The sequence below is a fragment of the Plectropomus leopardus genome, chromosome 1 (assembly GCF_026936395.1).
Source record: "Plectropomus leopardus strain MGB_pleo_1.0 chromosome 1, ASM2693639v1, whole genome shotgun sequence".
NCBI lineage: Eukaryota > Metazoa > Chordata > Actinopteri > Perciformes > Serranidae > Plectropomus > Plectropomus leopardus.
Genome location: NC_142176.1, coordinates 18,550,623 through 18,576,237, shown reverse-complemented (window position 1 = coordinate 18,576,237; position 25,615 = coordinate 18,550,623). Strand labels below are relative to the sequence as shown.

At 38.1% G+C, this 25,615-nt stretch overlaps 2 protein-coding genes across 3 annotated transcripts in view; both read left to right on the top strand.

Annotated features, from left to right (window-relative positions):
* The window catches only part of ano5b (anoctamin 5b), a 36,706-nt gene extending 14,479 nt beyond the window's left edge, over positions 1-22,227 (top strand). For both annotated transcript variants that reach the window (XM_042487460.2, XM_088076962.1), the window contains 19 exons: positions 2,202-2,266; positions 5,258-5,365; positions 7,328-7,396; positions 7,581-7,865; positions 8,103-8,222; positions 10,108-10,223; positions 10,336-10,470; positions 11,328-11,433; positions 12,160-12,220; positions 12,712-12,863; positions 12,983-13,057; positions 13,790-14,015; positions 14,837-15,015; positions 15,187-15,284; positions 16,507-16,637; positions 16,795-17,000; positions 17,116-17,303; positions 18,469-18,574; positions 18,673-22,227. In XM_042487460.2, coding sequence (XP_042343394.1) covers positions 2,202-2,266; positions 5,258-5,365; positions 7,328-7,396; positions 7,581-7,865; positions 8,103-8,222; positions 10,108-10,223; positions 10,336-10,470; positions 11,328-11,433; positions 12,160-12,220; positions 12,712-12,863; positions 12,983-13,057; positions 13,790-14,015; positions 14,837-15,015; positions 15,187-15,284; positions 16,507-16,637; positions 16,795-17,000; positions 17,116-17,303; positions 18,469-18,574; positions 18,673-18,897 — 2,651 coding nt within the window. In that variant the 3' untranslated portion in view covers positions 18,898-22,227. The remainder of the gene's footprint in view (positions 1-2,201; positions 2,267-5,257; positions 5,366-7,327; positions 7,397-7,580; positions 7,866-8,102; positions 8,223-10,107; positions 10,224-10,335; positions 10,471-11,327; positions 11,434-12,159; positions 12,221-12,711; positions 12,864-12,982; positions 13,058-13,789; positions 14,016-14,836; positions 15,016-15,186; positions 15,285-16,506; positions 16,638-16,794; positions 17,001-17,115; positions 17,304-18,468; positions 18,575-18,672) is intronic.
* A 2,110-nt stretch (positions 22,228-24,337) lies between these two features.
* Positions 24,338-25,615, top strand: part of slc17a6b (solute carrier family 17 member 6b) — a 19,073-nt gene continuing 17,795 nt past the window's right edge. Inside the window, exon 1 of the mRNA XM_042486328.2 lies at positions 24,338-25,326. Coding sequence (XP_042342262.1) covers positions 25,253-25,326 — 74 coding nt within the window. The 5' untranslated portion in view covers positions 24,338-25,252. The remainder of the gene's footprint in view (positions 25,327-25,615) is intronic.

Below are 25,615 nucleotides of genomic sequence, written 5' to 3'. Positions count from 1 at the left end.
GACCAAAAAAAGTGAGACAAAAAAGGAAAGAGAAAGAAAGCTGCCAAGATTAAAGGGAAAAAAATCAGCTGCACAGTCATCAGTGCTTCCCATGAATCAACTGGGAAAATCAAACTCTGTCTTTTGCCCTTTGTACCCCACAGGGATTCCCTGTCTCTAACTCATGGCTTATTTTCATTCTTTACCAGTGAGTCTTTATCACTGAGCTTCCACATGGAGACACCACAGTCCCTCTCTCATTGGCTCACGCTGCTGTCCGTCATGTCACTGTGTCTAATCAGAGGGTTGAAGCTGAGGATCTTTGTGTCCTTTGTGTGCTGTATGTGTTTCACCAAGGGGAGGTAAGACTTCTGGTACAGCAGCAACACCATCCCTGCGGGGCCCCTCCCCCTTTACTGATGTCTCCATGCATGTTCCAGCCTCCCCCACAGGAAGTGCCGCGTTCCCACCGTTTGGGGATAATAGGGGAGCAAGCAGCAAGCAGAGCAATGCCACATGAGCACATTCTCTCTGCCAGAGTGGAGGGAAAGCAAAGCACTGCAGGAATGTTGTGTCATTGTATTAGAGATGAAGAGGAGTGTATGTGTGTGTGTGTGCCGCTGCCTTTGTGTCTCTCATCTCTCTCAGCTCCTATTAACCAATATGGCAACAGTATATCTGCTGATGTTGCCAGGACACTGGAGGATTTTTATTAGGCCCTTGTGAAATTAAGTTTGTCTCAGATGCGTGCACCGCTATAACAATTATTTGCCGGCTCATTACTCTTAAAGGGACAGTTTGGTCTTATATTATCCTGTACACCACGTACCCTGCGTGGATATAAACAGAGATTAAAGCTTAACCAAGATTAGCTTAATTGCTGGATGTTGGTGGGACAAGTAAATGAGAATACCCACTCCACTGCTATTCGATTTAATACCATACTGTCAACCCATTAGGCTAGTGTGAGCATTTTTCCCTGTTTGTTCTGATGACATTATTTTTGGAGCTGTTTTTCCCTTGATGGCTGTGGATATATGTAAACAGGAAGCTGGAGCAGATGATTGAAAAGCCAACTTTTCCTCTTTAAGGGTCCCCATGCACATTTTCAGGTTTACTTCTAATTTTCATTTCGGGTTTCTACAATAACATGTTTCCATGCTTTAATGTTCAAAAAACATAGATTTTTTCCCACACTGCCTGCCTGAGTACACCTGTCTTCACCCTCTGTCTGAGACGCTCTGTTTTATCACCTGTCTCTGTAAGTGAAATTAGTGTAACAGCACTGTAGCAGCACTTTTTAAAAATCTTTATAGATAGATCTCTTTTCATTTGAATTGCACTGCTAAGCAACAGCTTGAGTCTTTACTTACTGTCAGCTGATGTTATTCACATACGCTTCAAAACATACCAGCAGAAATTACAAAAGGACCTATTTTGTTCTATGTTTCAAGTTTAACATTGTATATATATTATGGTCATGGTTTCTGAATTCAGACTGTGTGCATGTCCCTGTGGATTGAGCATTTTGGTCCTTTCAGTTTCTATAGCCCCTTTACTTACTTTATATTAACACCTCCCAAAAAAAAAAAAACCTGAATGGAAATCTGACTTTTTATAACATAGGACCTTTAAAGAAAATTTGCACATGTAGTTTAGTTTGACCGGCTCTTGCTCTCTGATATCTTCCTCTGCGTGAGTTCACATGCTCCAGATCCTACAGCCGTCTACTGACGGAGCTCATATCTAGACTATATGACCCATCAACACACCTTCAAACTGCAGGCAAAAAAATATAAAAATATAAATATAAAAAATAACCAAAAAACTCAAACTATCCCTTTTTAAGACATATGCACCAGTGTCAAAGGAAAAATATATAACATGATAGTAACACAATTCAAAACAAAACTCACTAAACATTAAACTAAAATTTTCTTTATGATTGTAATTGATGCTGTACACACATATTACATCACAAGGACTAAGTTAAACACAAGACATAAACAAAACAATACAACAGTATTGTTACTGCACTCAGTTGTATGAAGCTTATACTACACAAATTTAATCTTACTATACTTACTACAGACAATATTACCTGCCTCTGTACATGTGATTGTTGTACATCATTTTCTCTTCAGCTGGATAAGGCATTATTTTATTTTTATATAAATATATGAAAAAATGCATAAAAATATAATAATTTTTGTCCTTTGCAGATGAAAATGGTGGAAGTGGTCTCAATTCATTATCTGAAACAGCAACACTGCCTGGACATACAGAGGTAAGTTCGTGTTTATCTGTGGATGTTTCAACACACTTAATAGTTAAGGAAGAAGTTTGATATGTTGGGATATAAGCTCATATTCTTTCATGCCAAGAGTTAGATGAGTGGATTACTATCACTCTCATCAGCATACCGACACGTCTCGATGTTACAAAGTAACATATTTTTATATTTAATTTGTTTAATCAATATAAAAATCTATGTGTTAAAGCTTCCTGTTTCTCCACTGGTTGCTGGGCAACCTTTCATCGACAACAAGAGCTTAATCTGTTTTCTGTCTTTGTACAAAAATGATTAGTTGCTGGATGTAGCTTCATGTTTAACCCTCTAAAACCTGAACCTGAGCAAATTGGTTTGAGAGAGAGAGAGAGAGAATTATTGGAAAATGACCAGAAAAAAAGAAAAATAATAATTAATCAAATGATATAATTAAAACTGTGTTACACAAAACATGTATATATATATATATATATATATATATATATATATATATATATATATATATATATATATATATATATATATTAACATGATCATATTTTAACACTTTTTAATGTTTACATTTTTAACAAAAAAGCTAATTTTTAAGTAATTTTCTTGCAGGCAACTTATCAGAGTTTTGCTCATTTTTGAGTCATTTATCAAGCCGCTTATTGTCCTCTTACCATTTTTAAATAAAAATAAATCAAACCAACTTGCTCCAGTTTCAAAGGGTTAATGTACCGCCATAAGAGTGGTGTCAAACCCTTTGAAAGAAAGTGAATATATCTTTCCCAAAATGTTGAACTGTTCCTTTAATCATCACATTGTTAAATAACATTTTGTTTTACAATTTTAAAATCAGCTGTCTTATGCAAGCTTTTCAGCAATACTTATGCAGGTGTAGGTGGCTTTTGTTAGATTTTCAAAGCCTGTGCTGTTTTGTTTGTAGTCATAAAATTGTTTGTGTTTGTGTAATTTTGTGGGCTTAGATGACTGACCTTCTGTTGACTCACTGCGCTCAGCGCTGAGTCACAAGACCTCTGTCTCTCACAGAGCTCCTCTCGTTTCTCTCACAGCGAGGCATAAATAAACTGTCGCTGCTCAAACAGGAGCCTGTTCATCAGTCTGTTGGGTTTTTCAGCAGTACACTGAGGACAAAAAAACAGATGGTTTATCCCACACTGATTATATTATGTTTCTGTGATGTATGACTTCAGGATTCAGTGCATGAATGGATCAGCACTAATCTATCAAACACTTGTGTTTTCAGTGTTCTCATTATCTCAGAACGGGATTAAATAAGGCGTAAACGAGCAGCGTTCACGCCCCTGTCACAGGAAGGTCTGTTGGTGGATGTGAGGGTCTGATAAACAAGATGGGTGGGGTTCAGTCAGCTACTGACATACTGGGTACCCCAGGCTGTGGTTAACCCATTAAAGAGTAGCCCTTTAAGTTTGCTTGGTCATTTATTTGTTTATAAGATGGGCTTCACTAAAAGGGCCCAGGTATAACAACTGAAAATTCAACAAACTATTAAATTAATGCTTTAAAAAAAAATGTTATTCTCTGTTTTTTTATTCTGGGGTGCAAACACTAACAGCATAAATCTTAGTGGAGAGTTGAAAGTGGACTTTTTTAATGTAATGCTTAAAATTGTAATATGTATTAATATGAATAATTACATTATACATTATAAAGAATCCAATTATTTTTAAAATTCCAGTTTGGCATTGCATGTCAATACATTTCTGTCATAAGACAAATTGTAAAATAATTCATATAAAAACAATGTTTTGTCTACAAACATTTTACATTTATCTATTCTTATAAAACAAATGTATGGCAATGTAAAGCTGTGCAACAGTTTATAAGAATTGGGTCTTTCAATTGTTTGACAAGTGCAGACCAAAGGTTTATAGTCGTATTTCAAAAGTTATGAGATATATATGAATGTATTTGAGGAATTATTGACCCACAAAATGGCCATTTTTATATCAGTTATTCATGCGTTGCTACCTTGAATGCGTAAAAAAAATGTAATTTTCCTCACATGCCTCCAAGGATAACAGAGAACATAATAATTTATCAATTGATTGGATAACACATTGAACAACAGAAAACTACATCAAAACTTTCAGTTACAAACTCTCACCGGCTTGTGAAGTACATTTGATGTAGTTTTGCAGTTTTTAAATGTGATCCCCAATTAGTGAATAAATATTTTGCTGTTGTCCATTAAGGCATATGAGAACAACAATGTTTTCTTAATGAATTCAAAGTAACATGAGTAATTTATTACAAATGGTCATTTTGTGGTTGACGCATTCCTGTAATCCACAATAATGAGGCAGCACTGCAGTAAATAACTTACTGTAGATCACTTGATCTTATCCATTTTCGTAATTTGATCATTTCGGTAAGAGTGCCATTTCCAAATGACCATGAATATAATTAGTGCACTAAAACACATTTCCATTATAATGAAAATAACCCATCTAACTCAGTTTAGGAGTTTGTGAGATAAGTCAGTGGGTGAAACACAGAAGTTGACAGAACATGTAGAGCACGTCTCTTTGCCACTGTCTGCTATTTCTGTGTAATGAAAGACTGTGATTGTACTGTGTCCAGAATTTTCTGTTTTATGTGGTTTTTGTTCAGCCATCGTGGCCTCCCTCTAAAGTTTTCTCCCAAGGAAAAAACATCCTCTTGAAATACTTTTCAATACCATCCCATGAGCCAACAAGTGCATGTCTACTCCCTGGAGTCAATAGTCTACAGTAACCCTAATTACATGTATAACTCAGGGACACAATGTTCTTCTTAATATATCTATCAGTGTTAAAGACTGAGCCTTTTGTGTCTGTCTTCAAGTTAGAGAAGGTTTGATTTCTTGCTCTGTCAGTATCTGTTGAGTATTAAGTATTGCATGTCTGCTTTCGGTTCCCACTTCCCACTGTAAGACAACTAGTAGTAATATTTTTGTTTGTTTGTTTGTTTCTCCTTTAGACCGACAAGCTACAACCAAACAAAGACACCGTGTTCTTCAGGGACGGAGTTCGGAGGATAGACTTTGTGTTATCTTATGTAGATGACAAAGATGGAGAAAAGAAACAGGTAACAGAAAAGTGACAAGCTGCTGTCAGTTGACTACACAGCATTTTATGGTGCATTTTACGGTGCAACTAACTGTGACTCTATTAATGTTACACAACTCCTATCCAGAACAGGAATACATGCTACTACAAAGAGGAAGTGAGATTCTGATGATATTTTTTCCACATGACACAGGACACCTCTGGACTTCAGTATTTGGGTGAAGTAGCGTGTGACAAATAAGATTGGCAGAACTTGGAAAGCTACATCTGCTATTTAGGTGTATCACAGATTTATTTAATCAATATTGAGGTTATGGATCAGATCTTACTTGGTACCAGTTATTAAAGGACTCAGACTGGGACCAAAAAAAAATTGACTGGGACATTGAATCACAATGTAACTCATTTGATAACTAATTTAAACTTTAGTTAATCAAGTTTCCTTCTTGTTGTGCTAATTAAATTTTGTATAGGGAATCTCATTGTTGTTTTATTTATAATCACTATAATTGAATTTTTTATCCATTAATTCTTCCACAATTACTTGCAGAGAAGACCTCAAAGGCCTAACCCTTGTCTTCTCTGCACAGCTGTCCACCAACATTAGCGACGGCCAAAGGATGTTCAAATACTTCCTGTTTTGAAGCATGTTGTAGTTATCGTGATCAGTGAGTAATCTGAAAAGGCAGCACATCCTCATAGCTCAGAATACGTCATTTGCCAGTAACTTCCAAAACAACATATATGACGCAGTAATGGTCGCAAATTATAATCACGTGCTTAACATTGTGAAATAGTTGCAGTTACACGGCAAACAATAATGCTTGTGTTTGAAAATAAATATGTCTTTTATGTTGACTTTTTGTTTCACACAGGACACAAACTCCAGTCTGCTGGGTGAAAGTCCTGTGTTTGTTTGTTTGCGCCGTCCTCCGCTTCAACCAGCTCACTATGTGGATTTTGTTGCTTTTTACACTACATCACCTGACCTGCTCCCACCATGATTACTAAAGCCATCAGAGGTCTCGTTGCCTAACAATAAACATAAATATCGGTCATAATCATGGACGTATAAAGAGAAGTGGATACAGGTTCTGGATACTGTTCATTCCTATGAAAGTTGCTCAGTGCCATTGGACTGAACTGATGATAATGAAACAAGTTAAAAAATAGGTATCCACTGATTCACAGACAACTCTTTAACCATATAAGTCTGTAAGAATAGTATTTTTGGGCAACATGGCATCACATTACAGATATAATTCCACTGTTTGGCCACAGCAAAAATTGGTTTCAAAGTCCAGCAAACTTCCTGGGGGGTCTGATCTTAATAAGTTGCTTTCTCCCCTCAGCGTAAGTGCCACATTTTCAAACTTTATTTATCCAGGGAGATTTCACTAAGAGCAACACTCTTATTTTCAGGAAGGCTATTTTTATACTCACGTTCTCACTCTGGAAGTTGCACAGAACAGCCACAGTGCCAAAGATCACACTGTGCTGATTTGGTTTATAACTATTTTTTCTGGGTTGCATCTCTTTATTTAAAAAAATAAATAATTCTCTAAGTCTACTAATTTCCTAGAGTTTCTGGGACATTTCCTACCAAGTTGCTCATTGCCTTTTTTGACCTGAGTTTTGAAAGAATGTTTAAATACTTGTAAAAGGCATCTGAATGCACCACAAGGAAAGTGATGTTGATCCAGGTTTCAAAGGGTTAACTGTCTCTTAAATCCATTTGGAAGCTATAACAGTATTTTTATAACTGCGACTTTTTTTGGTGCGAAACCACACCCATTATCACACCCACTTCTCGCCCCCTGTGTGACCAGTCTGTAACCCCACAACCAAAGAGTCAAAGAGTGAGGAAGCTCAGACAGGGACTTTGTTTAATTTCTCTAACCTTGTTGGGTAGAAGAAACAAAATGAGCAGACTGTGTGAGTGTGTGACTCTCATTTTTGTGGTTTGTGCGTTTATGTACAGGAGAGGAGGAGGGAGTTTGAGGCCAACCTTGAGAAAGCCGGACTGCAGCTGGAGACAGAGGACAAATCAGTAAGAAATTCAACCACAGCATACCTGCACCACCTAGTGGATAAAGTGCTGAGGCACACCTATTCTACAGAAAAAAAGCCTTAAAGGGATGGCTCCGTAACAGACACATTGCCAAATCATCCCTCTAAGTACATAAAAGAAACTGACAATAAGTATATTTTCCTCTTCTCCATCTTTGTACCAGGACTCTAAAGACCAAAAAACATATTTCTTGAAGATCCATGCCCCGTGGGATGTACTGGCCACTTATGCGGATGTGTTAAAGATCAAAGTTCCCTTCAAGCCGAGTGATATCCCCCACGGTCAGGACGTCCCACTGGAGTGGCTCTCGCATCCTTTCCGCCTGCCAGAGCACGTCATGCACCCACAACCTGACTACTTTACACACGCCTTCGACAAAAACAAGACTGACTTTTTTCTCATCACTGACAAGGACACCTTCTTCCCGCCTTCCACAAGAAACAGGATTGTAAGTATTTCTTATCTAATATCAGAATTCTCATGTTTCATCCTAAATGTCTCTTCAGTCTAAGAGTTCATAACTGATAAATATATGTAACTCTCACTGTTCTTCTGGATAAGAGACGTGTTGCCTTTTCAGGGTTTTACTCTGCAGTGTCAGAGCAATAAAGCAAAACGCAAAATTAATTTATCTAAGAAATTACATATACATATCCACATCCCTTAATCCCTTTCTTGTTGTAAGGTGTTCTATATCCTGGCTCGTTGTCCGTACTACAAAGAGGGACAGAAAGAAAAAGACAAGACGGGAATCAAGAGACTACTCAGCAATGGGACGTACACAGCAGCCTTTCCACTACATGATGTAAGTCACAAGACTTTTCACCTGTATTTCATCACTACAAAGGGAGAAAAATGTCCAGCTGCTTCTTAAATCCATGTTCAGATTCAACATGAATATTTATGATATGATGAATATTAGCAACCCAATCCGTATTAAGTATTTGAGGGTAATGCTTCCTAGACTGCAAACAACATCAAAAGACTGTTTTTCTTTCTAACTGGACCATTTATTCCCATGTTTTGTGACCAGTTGAAACAACATTTTTTTAAATTGGTCCATAATTGAGCAAGACAGGCTGCAGTGTAACCACTGTGGGCAATTATACACCGTCAATTCACGTTTACTGAAAGTGCTTGTTTTGCCACTGACAGGCTCAGATTGTCATTTTAAGTATCTGGCAACTTATGGAAAGATTCCCTACAGAGATAAACTTTTTTTGTGAAAGAATAAGAACCTTTTTGTTTAACCCCAAACCCCAAAATTGCCATCGCCAAACTCACTGGACTCCAGTTATTCTTATTCATTAAAATATTTACATTTATTTATTTATTTACTTTTTACTTTGTGTAATGTGTGATTAAAACAGTCTTTGAGTCTGTAAACCCTGCAGATCTCAAAGTTTATACATTGAATGTGCTGCTTCCTGGCTGACTGGAAAGCACACAGTCTTAAAAGTGTGCTGTGTGTGTGTCTAAAATTTCATCCTCCTCTCCTATTATGACCTATGGACCTCTCTTTGAGCTGAGTCTTTAATAAAGTTTTGAATTGAATTGAATTGAATTGAATTGAATAGTTTTGCATGTATGTATAATACAGTAAATCAGCCAGTACAATTTAGTTTCTATTTAAGTTTTATTTTTGCAATCAGTGCAAAGCAAGTGGCAAACAAACATTTTTTATTTTTGAGTTGCATCTTGACATTCCACTTTTTTATTAAAGCAAACACAAGCGTCTTAGAAATCTCAGTCAGTGCGAGTGTGACTTACACAACAGGATATCATGGTTACTACAATATAAACAGTAATTTTAGCCATTAGAGCCAGCATATTTATTTATTTCAACCAAACCAGAGTTGGTGTCTATTGAAACTGGTAAGAACAACTAAGACAGTTTTTGTAAGTTTTATTTTTGCTTAATTTCCATTTAACTGTGTTTTATGATGATAAAATCACTGTTTATTAAATGGAGTCTGGTGGGTTTCTGGGGGGTTCTGGTTTAACAAAAAGGATCTTACTCTTTAATAAAGATCCATCTTTGTAGGTATCCTTTCTATAATGATGTCAGACACTTAGAATAGTAATCTGAGCATGTCAGTGGCAAAAACAAGCCCTTTTAAATGGACAGACATGTCCCAAGCAGCATACACCCTGTTTTGCAGCCGCTGGCTGCAGCCATCTTGCTAAATGCTGGACCAATTTAACAAATTGTTGTCTACATTAATCACTTTAATACAAAAACATGGAGAATAGAAGTTGCACGGACGTTGCCCTTAAATGCACCATGATTAATCACACTGACAGGAGCAAAATGAGGATATTGTTAATGTTAATGCTACTTTCTCTGCTACTAGTACTGTAACTTTTATTAAAAAAATAAAGCAGTTCTGTAAAAGTAAATTGACCTGAAAAATGTTGAATGCAGGTCTTTTGTTTCTTGTGCATTTTTTTTCTATTGTAGTCGTCATGGTCTCAACATAATACATTATTTATTTTTTCTTTACTAATTATATAACAGAAGGAAATATGATGAAACTGTTCTAAAATGTTAATATCAAGAGAAGGAATATAAAGAATAATTTTCAATTTACAGAAATGCACTCATTCACTTTATTGCAGAAAACTTCATCTTATTTCCAAGGATTATTTGCACAATGGTTTTACGCTGCATTTATTTATTTTCCTTTCAGTGTCGATACTGGAAAAGGGCAAGAAATGCTGAGTGTGAGAGTGAGCGCTACAACTTGTACAAACACTGGGCCCGTTTTCTCTGCTTTTACAAAGAGCAGCCTCTCAACCTCATCAAGTAAACACAAAAGGCTGCCATCTTTTGTCTTCACACAAGATTGAATATTTCTTTCACTGAAGTGCGTGTAAAGAAAGTTCGACAGAGTTAAATGTGCTGTTTTTGGTTGCAGGAAGTACTACGGGGAGAAGATTGGGATCTACTTTGCCTGGTTGGGCTTCTACACAGAGATGCTGTTCTTTGCAGCCGTCATGGGCCTCATATGTTTCACCTATGGAGTGCTCAGTTATGATGACAATGTGTCGAGGTTTGTACCACCAGAGGGCATGCATGAGTTGATGAATGTATGGCCAAAAGTATATGGACACCTGTGTTTTACACCCATATGTAATTCTTGACCACTTAATTCCTAAACCATGAGCAGCAATCTGCTGCGATAACTACCTCCAGTCTTCTGAGGTTTTCCACACAATTTTGGTTGCAGGAATTTGCTCCCATTCAGCCATAAGAGCATTAATAAAGTCCACTGATGTTCAGCAATAGGGCCTGGCTAGTTTATCCCAGAAATGTTGACTTAGGTTGAGCAAAGGTATAGAATTTGGGGGGTGCATGGGATACATTACCATAAATATTTATAACGTGTATTTTTATCTCCCAATAGAAACATTAAAGTAGCAGAGGACTTTTGTTTTGACAAAATTAAATACATTATAAGATAATGCAGTTGGGCACAAACTGATGCGTGTCATATACATCGTCCTAAATGTTAAAACTATAGCTACACTCTTGGCGTTGAGGCCGGGGCTCCGTGCAGGCCAGTCAGGTTCCTTCACAGCAAACTTAGTAAAACCATTTCTTTATGGAGGCTGCTCTGTGCACCGCTCATTGTAATGTTGAAACAATAGATAACCTTCCCTAAACTGTGGCCACAAATTGGATGCTGTTGCATAGAGGTCCAGTCCAAACCATGAAAAACACCCTCTGACCAAAAGTACTCGACGCAGGTGTACAGGAGTATCCACATACTTTTCAGCATATTTTATAATAACATGTTCTTGAAAGATTTTGATAGAAAAAAATTCTGGCTTGTTAGAACTGGATGCTGTTATAATTGTTTTTTAGACATTCAACTTTTTAAAGTCTCGTTCTTTTTTCTCCTTTTAGCAAAGAAATATGTAATGCAGATATTGGAGGCACTATTGTGATGTGTCCACTTTGCGACAAAAAGTGCCCTTTCTGGAAACTCAACTCTACGTGTCTCTCATCCTGGGTAAAACTTTACACTTCATCTGTGCAAATTATATGTTAATATGAAACCACTTTAAAAACAGTGATCATCTGAGAGGACACATTACAGACTTTAGTTTTACTACATATATGTTGAAACTTATAGAAGAGACAGGGCATGTTTTACCTTATTTGGGGGTTTTGGTCTACCACATCTGTATAAGAGCACACAGGATTCAACAGTGAGTGAAAATAACAAATCCCGCACTAATCACTGGCATAATGCAACACACCGGTGCACATCCTGGTGGTAGAAGCGACACCTCTTGGGAACTGTAGTTTTTCAGTACTCAGTGGAGTACTGTGAGGCATACAAAGGGAAGCCATACTTGTAATAATACACAAAAACACAAACAGGTGACGCACAGTGAATATAGAAAAAATACACATAGAGGGGGATAAGGCTTAAACCATATTTAGAGATTTATTTATGTCAGAGATCTCCAGATCACCAAGAATATCAAACATCGCAAAACAAATGTAGAACAAAGATCTCTGGAGGAGTATCAGGCGAGGGCCATGATAAAACGTAGACCTCATATTCTACATTACAAATGAATAAAAGAAACTAAAGTGTGTGGCAAAAGTAGTTTACTCTAATATCTGCAGATAATTGTATCCTGCTGAGTCAGCAGTAGGTCATCCTGTTTATGCCCAGCGTCTACTGCTTCTCTGGGGAACTTATCTAATTTCATATTCTCTCTTCCAGCAATCCCATCTGTTTGATAATGAGGGAACCGTCTTCTTTGCCATATTTATGGGGATTTGGGGTAAGTGTCAGTCGATGCTGGTCTTACTGTGTTTAACCTGTGTAGCAGATCTAGTTTGTTCCCCCCCTTGTGAGACAGATTTTCACATTTTAAGTCTTTTCACACCAAAGCATCAACCTTAACCTGTACTGCTTGAGCCCAGAAAAGGATGCCAGCATGTTTATGTCATTATGTACTAAACAGTCGGAAAGCTCGCTGAAGGCCAAGCGTGCCTAAAAACAGGCCTCATGCACAAGTTATCCAAAAAGTGTCGTGGCACAGCTGAAACATATTAAACTCCTAAAACTGAACACAGGCGCTCTCTGTTTTCAGTTAGTGTTAAAGCGACAACATGACTCAGGTCATAAAAGGCCTGTCCAAAGAATGGATGGACACACCTGCGCAGCGTCATACCTCTCATTATACAATAAAATCTATTTGTTAGAGGTGACTCCCAAACTTTAGATGCTATAACTGCATGTTTTTTTCTTGTCTTCAAATCTTTTTGGCAGTAACTCTATTTTTGGAGTTTTGGAAGAGACGCCAAGCCCGGCTGGAGTACGAGTGGGACTTGGTTGACTTCGAGGAGGAACAGCAACAGCTTCAAATCCGACCTGAGTTTGAGATCCGCTGCACTAACAGGAGACTCAACAAGATCACCCAGGTGCCTCAAACATGGAAACAAACATGACAAATATAATTTACTATGTGGTTTGCAAATAATAACATGGGACACACTTCTAGAACAGTAAATAACATTATATCCAATATAATATTTTACAGGAAATGGAGCCATATCTCCCCATCACCAGCAAGTGTGCTCGCTTCTGCCTGTCGGGTGCCACCGTTTTATTCTGGGTAACTAAATACTTAAATATTTCACCACAGAAATGACCATTTGTACATAAATCACCTACCCTTTGTTATGTTGAATTCATAAAGAAAACTTTGTTTTTCTCTTACACCTCCACAGTGAACAAAGAATCTGGAAACTGAGATTTCCACATATTTCTTTCTTGCTGAATTGGAGTCTTGGGGGGTTGAACATGTTTAACAACAAAAAAACTTTATCAAAACATTCACTTTCGAACTCGCAGGATAATCTCAGTCTCATTTATCATTTATTCATCCTATGCTCAGTACGTCGCAAACAGCAGCCTTTTCTGACGGGGTACTGAAAGGAAACAAACAAACTTCTGATGGAGGCAGCAGTGGACCAGCAGCTACTGTGTTTAGTAAAATTATTGTTTTTGTTAATGGAGTCTGGCTCTGAAGAGAGAAAAATTCCCCATTAGAAAAGCCCGTCTGTTTGGGAACATTTGACTGAATAAATGACACTTGGATTACACTGCACAAGCTGTGTGAGGGTTTGTATACTGTTGTTTTGATATGGTTTTTTAACACGAACCCCTACGACTTCAATTCAAGAAGAATCTTCTCATTTTTTTGGATTCCTGGTTCACTGTGGAGGCATGAAAGAAAATAGTCTACCATAACACAGGGTGTGTTATTGAAATACAGTCTTACACCGTTAACAGCTTTACGTGTGTGTGTGTGTGTGTGTGTGTGTGTGTGTGTGTGTTCCCACAGATTTGTCTGATCATCGCCTGTATTACTGGAGTCATAGCGTACAGACTGGCCGTGTATGCTGCCTTTGCAAGTATCATTAAAGACCCTATGAGGAAGATCCAGGTGGTGGGCAGGTTCATCACTCCACAGCTGGCCACCTCTGTCACTGCCTCCTGCATCAACTTTGTCATCATCATGATCCTCAACTTCTTCTATGAGAGGGTGGCTGTTTGGATCACTGATATGGGTAAAGACATTTAAATATTTAAAAATCTGAGCAAATTGGCTTGATTTCTCTCAGAAACATGGGAAGAAGGTAATGAGCAACAAAGGAAATGACCCAAAAATTAGCAAGAAATTAGTATAAAGTAGGTTTTTTTTTTCCAGAAAATTAGGACAAATCTAATAAAAAGCAAAACAAAAACAGAAAGTAAAAAAACAAAAAAGAAAAGACCTTTGAAAAAGGCCTTAAAAAAATACTTCTGTAAAATAATATTAAATATGCATTTATGATCATTCTAATTATGGTGTTTCCCTCATTTTTTTAGTTGCAATTTGTAGAATATTTCTTGCCATGTTGCTAATTGCCTTTTGTCCAGTGTTATTTAATTCAAAGCTTTAAATACATGTGTAAGACATATAAAAGCAGCACAAGAAAACAGAGTTTCTCCAGGTTTTAACGGGTTAAACAATATGTGCATTCAAAACCCTACTTTAGTAAAAGTAAGAAATATTGTCAGTACATTTTAGTTAAAGTGTCAAATTAGCTAAAAGCGATATCTGGTGCAGTACATCTCTTCTTGATCTGATTTATGACCATTGAACATGGTCTCTGACAAATAAACAAATAAAAATAAACTAAACTAAAATAAAATAAAAAGTAAATTAACTCATTTTGCAGTAATATGCCCCCTGTGGCTGCTATAATATTAATCTGACATTTACTGAATTAAAGAAAAACTTTAAGTACAGTAAAATCATTATTTTCTATTTACATGTGGAAAAAACATGAATCAGACACTCTGAACCTTTAATACTAGTTTTCTGTCTGCTGTTTGCTTCTTGCAGAAATCCCAAAGACTCACCTCGAGTACGAGAACAGGTTGACCATGAAGATGTTTCTCTTCCAGTTTGTCAACTATTACTCATCGTGCTTCTATGTGGCCTTCTTCAAGGGCAAATTTGTGGGTCATCCTGGCAAGTACACGTACATGTTTGGCAATTCCAGCACACTGAGGAATGAGGAGGTGAGTTTTTATAAAACGTTATTTACTTTATGCACAGGTTCATGTCATATTTTTAACACTTTAACACAGTTTTCTACCAGCGAGGACAGCTTCATATAACCTGAGGCTGCTGACAGGAAGTGCATCAAATAAAAGTGTGATATGTAAACTAAAAACCTCCTGCTGTTCCAGTGTGATCCTGGAGGCTGTCTGATTGAGCTGACCACACAGCTGGTGATTGTTATGGCAGGAAAACAACTCTGGGGGAACATTCAGGAAGCTCTGCTGCCGTGAGTCCATCACATCTTTCACCTGTTTATTATTCACCACAACCACTTATTCTGTGAAAAAATAGTAAATAGCCACAATAAGAGAAGAATTTTAAATTCAGATTTTCATCATAATGAGATCATAATGTTTGCACAAGATATCATCAAGTGGGAGCAAGTAGATTTAACCTCGATAAATATAATTTTCTATTACGCAGCTTGCACAATTCAGTTGCACACACCCACGGCAAAAACAGTCTTATCTGTTAAACTACAGAACCACCAACTGAATTTAAAATGCAAAACAATTTTAATGTTTTCAGTAGAGGGTGGTTTTAAACTCATGGCTAAAAGCAAAACAAAATTGTTCTCACACTTGATCCACCAGTAGTTTGCATTTTGCATGAATGCATTTTCTTTCCTTTTTGCTATTTTAACTTCCTGTGGACAAGTGTTGTAAATGAGCATTTTACTGCAAACACAGTACGTCTGGTTTTGTGCATAAATGTACAATTCTAATGCTAACATGAGGTCCATATCAAATAAAATAACAAACTGTCAAATACAAACAGTCAATAGTCGGCTTAGAGGAGGAAGAGGAATGTAAATTTAGACCATTTCTGACTTCACCCAATGATGAGGAAGATTAACAGGGTAAATTAAACTTTGCATATCGCCAAGAAAATGCTTCGGAGTTTAGAAGAAGAAAACATTATTAGCAAAGCTGAATCCTGAGTGTTCAGCACAAACACAGTAACGACTTCACAGAAGGCAGTGCTCGTCAAAAGAAACAAATTACAGTATTTTAGGCACGTGTGACAGGTTGCTATGCGTAATGTTGAGTGTATTGACGGCTTCAAGTGGTCATTTGGCCAAATGCCCATAAAAAAAGCCAATTTTATACCTAAAGATACTATGAGCTGTTTTACTGAAGAATTATATAGCCTTTATATATATTATATAAAATGCTGAGTAACTATTGCAAACTTTCATGCATACTTTTAAACAACTTCTTACCTTCAAATACGTAAATTGTGTGCACAGCATATTGATCTTGTTCCCACCAAAAACATAGAAACATGTAAGTTTATTTTTATGTCAAGTGTTTATGTTTTTATCCCATCACTGTGCTGATCCACTGACTGCCATCTTACCCTGGAAATGTTATGTTGGCATTATGTTAATCCCAACATCAGGTCTCAGCAGTTTGACATTTGTTTCTTTTATGTTTGTTTCTTGTCAGGTTGATGCGTAACTGGTGGAGTGGCAGAAAAGGACGGCACCATCCTGAGAACCATTACAGCCGCTGGGAGCAGGACCATGTCCTGCTGAACTTCAGCCAGCTGGGATTGTTTTATGAGTACCTGGAGATGGGTGAGATACTTCCCTAACACTGTTTACAACACAGAGATCAAGATAAATGGCTGTTTGATGTATTGATCCTGTTGTCTTTTCTATTCCTTTATCACGTTTCCCCGTTTCCCTTCTTTTTCATCCCTAATGTCTCTGTCTGCGCTGCCTGTCGTTTCAGTGGTCCAGTTTGGTTTCATCACTTTGTTTGTGGCCTCTTTCCCCTTGGCTCCGCTCCTGGCTCTGTTCAACAACATCCTGGAAATCAGGGTGGACGCTTGGAAATTCACCACCCAGTTTAGACGTCCCGTGGCGTCCAAGGCCCGAAACATCGGAGCGTGGCAGGAAATCCTCAACACAGTGGCCATTTTGTCTGTTGTCACCAACGTGAGTGTTTTCTGTGTAGTGGTGTGTAATGTTTGTGTTGATTAGGAACTTGCAGCAATTTCAGTGCAGATACAAACATCTGATTGAAAGATTTTTGTGCTTACCTCTGTCCCAGGCTTTCATAATGGCGTTCACCTCAGACATGATCCCCCGTCTGGTCTTCCTGTATGCCTACGGTGAAGATAAAAGCATGAGAGGCTACGTCAACAACAGCCTGTCAGTGTACAAAATCTCTCAGATATTTGAGCACAACATGCCCGAGGAACGAGCCAACTGGTTTGAAAACTCGACGACCACCTGCAGGTAATGGAGCTTAAAGAGCTTGTTGCGCATCCACCTCATTGTTGAATATCTGAAAAGCTTTAAAGCGGCACTAATGATCAAATAACTGTATTGTGACAGGGTTCGCTCATGGTGGCAAAACTGACAGGCTCTTTAGTTAGATTTTTTTAGCATATTTCAGCTAATCCTTTTTGATTTGCAGCCTGCCAGACTCTTGACTCAGTGTCACCATTCTCACGGCATTCTTTCAACAAAAGAGCACTCAGATAAGCACACAATACACAATGAACTTTCCGTATTGAACGTGTGCGTACAGCTGTGGTCACACAGATGTGCACACAGTTTTATTGACAGTACAGCTGATAGCCAGCCCACAAAAGTAAACGGGAGCGCTGTGAAGTGAGCTTACTGTCTTCCTACTGCCAGTGTTGGGTGGCACTGAAACTAAGAAGACACTGTGGGATCTGGAATGAACATCTGTAAAATATCCAACTTAGACCTAACTTCACCGCAGTGCAGCGGCTGTGGCTGGCTCCACTATGGTGTTTTGGACTGCTGGTCACAAAAAAATGGGCTGCACGTGGATGTCTGCCTGGGGATCCTTGTGGATATGGGTGGATGACATTTATGTCACATGGACTAAACTGGACCCTCGTGGACGCAGAAACTATGAATTCACCTTTAGAGACCAGCCGGTGAACATACAAGTACATTTAGTGGCTAAACAGTCAGGTATTTCTCTCAGGAGTAGATGGAAACCAAAAACTGAGCTAAAAGTAAATATTGAACTAAAATTTGAGAAACACGACTTGAAATGAATGCTAGTGCTCTGTGTTTGCTGGATGTTGAAATAAGCAAATATTTGCTAACATGTTCATCATATCCAATTTATGTATGGGTTAATGCCCGACTCTGTGTCAATTTAGTCATCAGTTTTAATGGCTGATGTGGAGGCGTGAATGGCTCAATGCAAAGCTTTTTATGACAGTGTGTTCATCATTGTTGAACGGGAAAGGTGTAACCTACCATCTGAATGAACTAAAAGTGTTTATATCTGTCGTTGGAACTATTGGAGAAGTTTTGGGGTTCTGTCGCATTTACTGATTTACTAGAATATTTTGTTTACTGATTACATTATGAAACATTACTGACTGAACGATGTCCCTCTTTTTGTTGTTTTGTTCAGATATCGTGACTACCGCTACCCTCCAGGCCATGAGAAGGAGTACACTCACACCATGCAATTCTGGCACATCCTGGCAGCCAAAATGGCCTTCATCATCATCATGGAAGTAAGAAATCACCGCTCTCCTCTGCTCCTTACTCAAATAACAAAATACTAAGAGTAAAAAGATTATATCTTGACCATTTGATCATTTTTCTGCCGCAGCATGTGGTCTTTGTGGTGAAGTTCTTTGTGGCGTGGATGATCCCAGACGTCCCATCAGATGTGAAGGCTCGGATTAAACGAGAACGCTACCTGATTCAGGAGTACCTGCATAACTACGAGGTAGAGAAGCTCAAACTCCAGCTGAGTGCCACTTTCGTCACAGATCCACAGTCAGAGATGTCCTTGATGATGGACAAGCATGAGGTGTTGTCTGAGTGCCTGTAGCCTCCTGCTTCACACCTCACAGCTGACCAAACCAAGACGGGACATGTCTGGAGTTTTCTCCTCTCTGAGAACATCCATACACAAGGGCTTCTGTCTTTTGGGAGAAAAAAATGCTGTCTTGTTTTCTTACTAAATGGACTACTATATTAGGATCTGTATGGAGGCATCAAAAAAAAAAAACTCACCTTGTCACTTTGCTTAAAGGAGCTTTATGTGACGTTCAGAGCATTAAGACAGCAGCAAACAACTGTTAGCTATGTAAAGATATAGTGGAGCAATGGCAGTAAAGACACACTGCCTCTGTGTGTGTGTGTGTGTGTGTGTGTGTGTGTGTGTGTGTGTGTTGTAATCTAATGGGCCGTTTACACGGCAACGGTTCTTGCATGAAACGTTAAACTTTTGTTGCAGTTTGGTCTTTCATTCTCACAGTGTTTTGGGGGCCAGAGTACTTTTGAAAACCCTTCTGTCTCTGTGTAAACTTGCAATATGAGGATCCCGTGAGAACAGTGACGTCACATGTGCATGTCGCACATAGGCGTGGTGTTCTTCTGTGGTTCTATGGTTAAGTTAAACCGCCAACTACTGCCCTGGCATGCATACTACAGCATTTCTGGTTGTTTTTGCAGATCTGTGTGCATGAGAATCGTTGTTTTTAACAATGTTATCATATGAAAGACTTTTTTTAGTGGGGCAGTTGTCATCTAAATGTGAGCTTCTCTGATCTTTGTTATTGTAGCCGGGCCAGCCACGCGTGCATTTTAGAGTGCATGTAAGTCGCTGTGTGTATTCTAGCTAATCGCTGCCAGTCTGCACTGCGCTTCTATGATGGTTACTGCTGTTAAAGATGTCCCAACCGAAGGTGGTGCAACAGTTTCGTTGCAGAAGCATAATGCTCAGTGGTGTAGTGGAGGGTAACACACAGATAAACTGGATATAACAAAGCTATCAGCCAAAAAGCAATTTGAATCTACCCGTCTACCTTGTGGTACACCCGCCTCATCAACCATTACACCACTGATAATGACCGCCCGCCCGTTCACCCCACATTAACACCGTTAGCTCTGTCGACACTGTAGTTGTTGTCAGCACTGTTCGAGCTGTTTGCACCATTAGCTGCTAGCTGCCGACTCAACCACCTCCATGTTGAAAGTCGTGTGAAGACAATCCCAGTTCAGACACTGAATCATAGTTCAATCAGGAGAGACTTTTGAGGAAAATAATATTTATGTACACGTGCAAAAAAGGAAAGTGAATAATCTTAGGCGATTAGACCATACCATCATTTCATACAGTATAATTTAGAGCGTGGTGAAGCTGTAGTAGAACAGGGAACCTCTCCTCACCTGTGAAGTCCAGACGCTGGGGATGGTGGTGATGAGATGAGGGAGGAGGATCTGGACTTTTGATAAGCCCGACTTGGGCACTGGAAATGATGACTGGAGGTGGATGGGGTGGAGGAAGGTGCGACGATTCTGCCCAAAATGATACAAGGAAGTTTGACAGCAGCAACATGAAATTTGATTTGTTTGAGAGAGAGAGAGAAAGAGAGAGAGGATTGTGAATGAATGACGCATGTCATGCTCTGAATGTCTCATAAAGCTCTTTTTAAATCAGTTTCTTGAGTGGATGAAACAATCAACTGTGCCATAGTTGGAAAACAAAAACAAAGCTAAAAAACAGATTGCAACTGCAGCTTGTATCTTTCCCCATGTGATGCCTTCAAGCTCTCCATCTGCCGTGACTGAAAAAAATAATCTCTGTATGTACTGATAGAGTTAAAGTTTGTGATGTTGAACATGTGACATTCGGTGTAATTATGATATCATTCATCACATTTTCTGCATGGGATTCTTCTGATAAGAATACAAAGGACTCAGCTGTTGGGACAAGAAGATACGTGCCAGCCTTTAAAGTATTTGCAGTTAAAATATCATGTTAAGGATATTTTTCTCATACATTGCATATCCTTTTTCTCATTTAACTATGAATGTAGACTTACAACTTTAATTGGTAGCTACATATGATCTATTGCTGGGCTATGAGATTGCCTGTTGTGTTTTTTGAGTGTATTGTGTTTAGGGAACGGCTCTTAAAAACTGTGCATTTGAAAACCAAGTACCTCCATCACACTGCAGTCATACTGTAACAATCATTCCACCCCGAGTTAATAATGTGCTGAGACGGCATCTGCAGGCCAGTGTCTCAAAATGTATTTCCAACCTGCTACGGGACCAATTAGGATTTCAAGAGAAAAGACCACGAAGAAAATCTCTCCACAGATTTTCTGTTTTAATAGTCAGTTTGTGTGCGTGAGTTCGAGATAGTCGTGTGCCGGCTTTACTCCTTGTGTTACACATGCATAATAAATAGCCTACATTTGTGTTTTAAGATTTCACATTATTATTTTCTCCACATAGTGGAATCATAACCTTCATGTCGCAGATAAACAGAATGAAAAGAATTGCTTGTACCCTGGTTACATGTGAGTGATTTCAGTAAAAAGATATGTTTTATAGTAACCTGATTAGCTGGTTACAAAGTGTTGCTGTAGATATAAAGAACATTACATCTATTTAAATGGGTGGTAGTGCAATTAATTTATTGATCTGCTTCTGCTCTGCAGCGGGAAGCTTTTGCATTAAGAGTTAATCATCTTTTAGGGATCTGTCTTATAACTTGCAACACCTGATTTCTTATTTTACAAGATTCATCTATCTATAAATGACCATCAAGCTGTGCTGGTTCAGAAAGTTTTTCACATTTTATGCTAAAATTTACTTACTTTATCAAGGGACCAGAGAAGTAAAACCTCCTGAGATCATTGTTCTTTACAGTAGATTAGACATTTATTAGATACAGTATGCATTTTCTATCTTCTTAAGCTTGACATACATTAAGGTTTGTGTTTAAATTGAACCCTTTTTGTAATTTACTCTGTAAATGGTGCAATTGTGATTCCAGCTATAGTCAAAAACTAACTATCTCAGGATTAAACATCTGCTGTTTGTTGAGCAGTGCTTGTTGATCCCGTATGCAGATGTCTGATGTGTGCAGACCAGATGCTGCAACATGCATGATGTATATCCCAACTAACAAATGCCTTAAAGTTCTGTGTTTACTTGTTTTTGTATGGTTTTGTAAAGACAAAGTTTCCTATCCGAAGTCAAAAGCTGTTTCATATCATTTGTTGCTGCTGCTATTCACTGCAAAGTAGCTGTTTTGTTTGCTTTATTGTGCATTAATTGCTGTAAGTATTTTGAGTTCAAAGTAGCCTATTGTACAGAAATGCAGTAAAAGTGTTAATATTCACAATAAATAAAGTAATAAGTAGTTGTAGTATGAATTTTATTTGCATGTAGCCTACACAACACAAAAGCTGATAAAAAAGAAATAAGAATCAGCTGAGAAACACTACATCAACACTGTGGAGCTTCACCCCTCTGGACATATGACACGTAAAACAACCCTGCTCTGCTCTAATAATTAGACTGGTAAGTTGTTGCCCACAAAAAAGTTCAATAAACTTCTCACAAAACTGCAGAGCCTGTAAAGGGACATGAGGGAGAAAAACTAGTGGAAAAAATTTCCTTTTTCCAATCAATTTTTTCCACCATCTAATGTTTTCCCCACTATCTTTTTTTAATCTATTTTTTTTCAGACTAGGCCTTTTTCCCACTAATTTTCAGTATTTTTTTCAAAATCTAGCTTTTCCACCACATTTTTTTTCACTTATTTTCCACTATCTATTTTTTCCACCATCCAATGTTTTTTTAAAACATATTTTCCACTGTCTATTTTTTCAAAATATATATTTTTCACTCTTTTTAAAATTCCCCACCTTTTTTCACTAATTAATTTTTCAAAATCAATTTTCTTCCATCATATATTTTTTTCAACATCTAATTTCTTTTCCACCATTTCATTTTTTTCCACCATATTTTTTCCCACTTATGTCCCTTTAGGGGCTCTGTACTAGTCCTCTGTCTCCCTCATTTAATTTTTAAAAAAATGTATTGATATGTTTATATTGTTAATTTCAAGACTTTATACTGGACACTAGATGTCTCCACCTTCACTTTTAGGTCTATTCTCAGCGTAGTGGCCTCTAATTGCCCAAATTTCCACATGTAACGGAGATTCAAACATGCTTTCCAGACCAAACAGTGAACAGATGAGAGAGTTGAGTTGCATTATTTACCTATTTAAAATGTTGATATTGTCACGTTGGTTTCTGCGGTCCAGTTTGAAGATACAAGTGATTATGATCCAAAAATATCTGCAAGTAACAACGGAAAACAAACAAAGAGGTTGAAAAACTGTGTGCTGGCCTCTCTCTGAGCTAAATTACTAATGACACACCTGCAAAACAATCCTAAATATCTAAAGATGATAGATGAGTCATGCCTTCAAAATAAGAGCACTTACAAAAATAAAAAGAAACAAATAATTCTCACCAAACCATGTAAATAAACATATGCAAATATCAAAAACATATTGGGCTCAGCTATCAGATAGTAATATAAACAGAAATAGCTCCACTTAGTGTTTTCACTTTTTCTATGTTGAACAACATATGAAACAATGGGCCCCTGCTAAAGACCCCACCACCTCTCCAACAAGCAAGAAAAACAGACTTTGTGGTGGTCTTTCCTTTTCCATCCATCCATCTGTCCAACTCATTCTTGTGAACAAGATATCTCAAGACAAGAGGACCTTGTGGGAATTTCCTTAAATTTGGCACAAACCTCCACTTGTACTCAAGGATGAACTTTTTTCTTTTTAGAATTTAGTAGAATAAGTTTAAAGGTCAAGGTCTCTGTGACCTCAATAAACAAGTTTTTGGCCATAACTCAAAATTTCACACAGATGCCTAATAGGATAAAATTATCAATAAATAAATAAATAAAAGTTTATATCCAACAGGTCAAGTTGGATATAAACTGTGACATGATAAATAATATATTAATATCAATGATATGTTCCCCTTTAATATATAAAACATGATTTAGCGGAATACATAGTGTACCTGCAAGAAAGTGAGAGCGAGATGCAGTGACACGTGTGACCACCAGATGATGCCCAATACCAACAAATGAAAAGAGACACTGATCGCTTTTCTTCTCTCTTTTGTCCTCATCGCATATCTAAGAATTACATCTTAAATTTATAATATCAGTCGTAGTAGTAGTGTTTGTGGCCTATTTAAATTATTGCTGCTATTATCAGTATTATTGCCATCATCATACATTTTCTATGCATTCGTTGCCTTTTATTATTTGTCTAAATTTTGTCTGCAGAGGGACAGTTATCACACAACATATCCTTAAAATCTCTTTAAAGGCTTTTAAAATATACATGTTTAAAAAACGCTTCCCAAATGTTGTGCATGTTTCTGTGGGAAGATGTGGTTATCGGGGGGGATGAAAGTAGGTTTGAATTATTGATGGATTCCTACGATGAGCAGAGGAGCTTGTTGGAGGGGGAAATCCACTCATTTGGTTTCCATAGCACCGCCCTCAGGAGAGCTGCAGCTTTCATACACGGGGTTGACTGTCCTTGTTTTTTTTCTATTTTAAATGCTTTCAAATCACGAAAACACAAAATAAAAAAAATAGAATCGAAATATCTAAAGTTGTGGTATGTTTTATATCATTTAGGCTACGACATAAAGCAAGGAGGTCATTAAACATTTTCTTCTCCTCCCCCCAGTGTTTTATGAAATGACTAATATAAAGAGACTCATATGTATGCATTAGCATGTTGTATTTCCACTCAGGCCTTCATGTGTGTTGAGCAGCTGGCCAGATGTTGGACGCGGAGCTGCTGTCGCTGACCTCGGTGCTGAACACGACGTCAGATGAACCTGCGCGCACCACAGGAGACACGATACAGCCTCACTCCCTCTTTGATTTATTGAAGCTACTCAAAAAAAACACTTTTGCCTTCTGAACTTTTTTTTTTATTTTTTCAATTCGTTCTCTCGCACCGTCTTTCTCTCTATCTTTTTTTTTTTTTATTATTATTCCGGAAAAATCCATAACAGATGCTCAACGCTGGCTATCAATTTCACTCCTTTTCCGTCGTGATGGCACTTGGCGCGGCTACTGTACGCCAGGCAGGAGATGAGCTGCTGGTGGATGAAGGCGCACAGATCGTTTGATTCCGCCTCTTTTTTCGCTTTAGCGCGTTCATTCTGAAAATTACACTCGTCTTTTGGACTGTCCCTGGACTCAGATTGACCACAACTTCGACTGTTTACCTCAAAGCCGCTGCAGTCGGCCATCCTGCGCCGTAACATGACGATTAAGCAGTAAAAAATAATAGTGAGAAACAGGCCGACACACAGAAACTGGATATGGAGTCAGTGAAGACGAAAGCCGCGGCGGGGGTGAAGGAATTTGCGGGGAAGACCCTGGGTCAAATGTACAGGTAAGGACAGGCTTTTTTTTTTCATCTAAATTGGCGCGTGCCATTTTCCTCGCGTGAAAGTGTGATTGTTTGCATGCTTGTTTTTAACCAGACACAAGTCAGGGAGATGTGTAGGTTTGCAGGTCACCCAAAACTGTTTTACAACTTATGGGATCTGTAGTCACGCCTCTAGAAGTGAGAAGAAAATTATGCAATCAAATGTGTGTGTGTGTGTGTGTGTGTGTGTGTGTGTGTGTGTGTGTGTGTGTGTGTGTGTATGTGGTGACGGCAGGGGGTTTGGATGAACCCA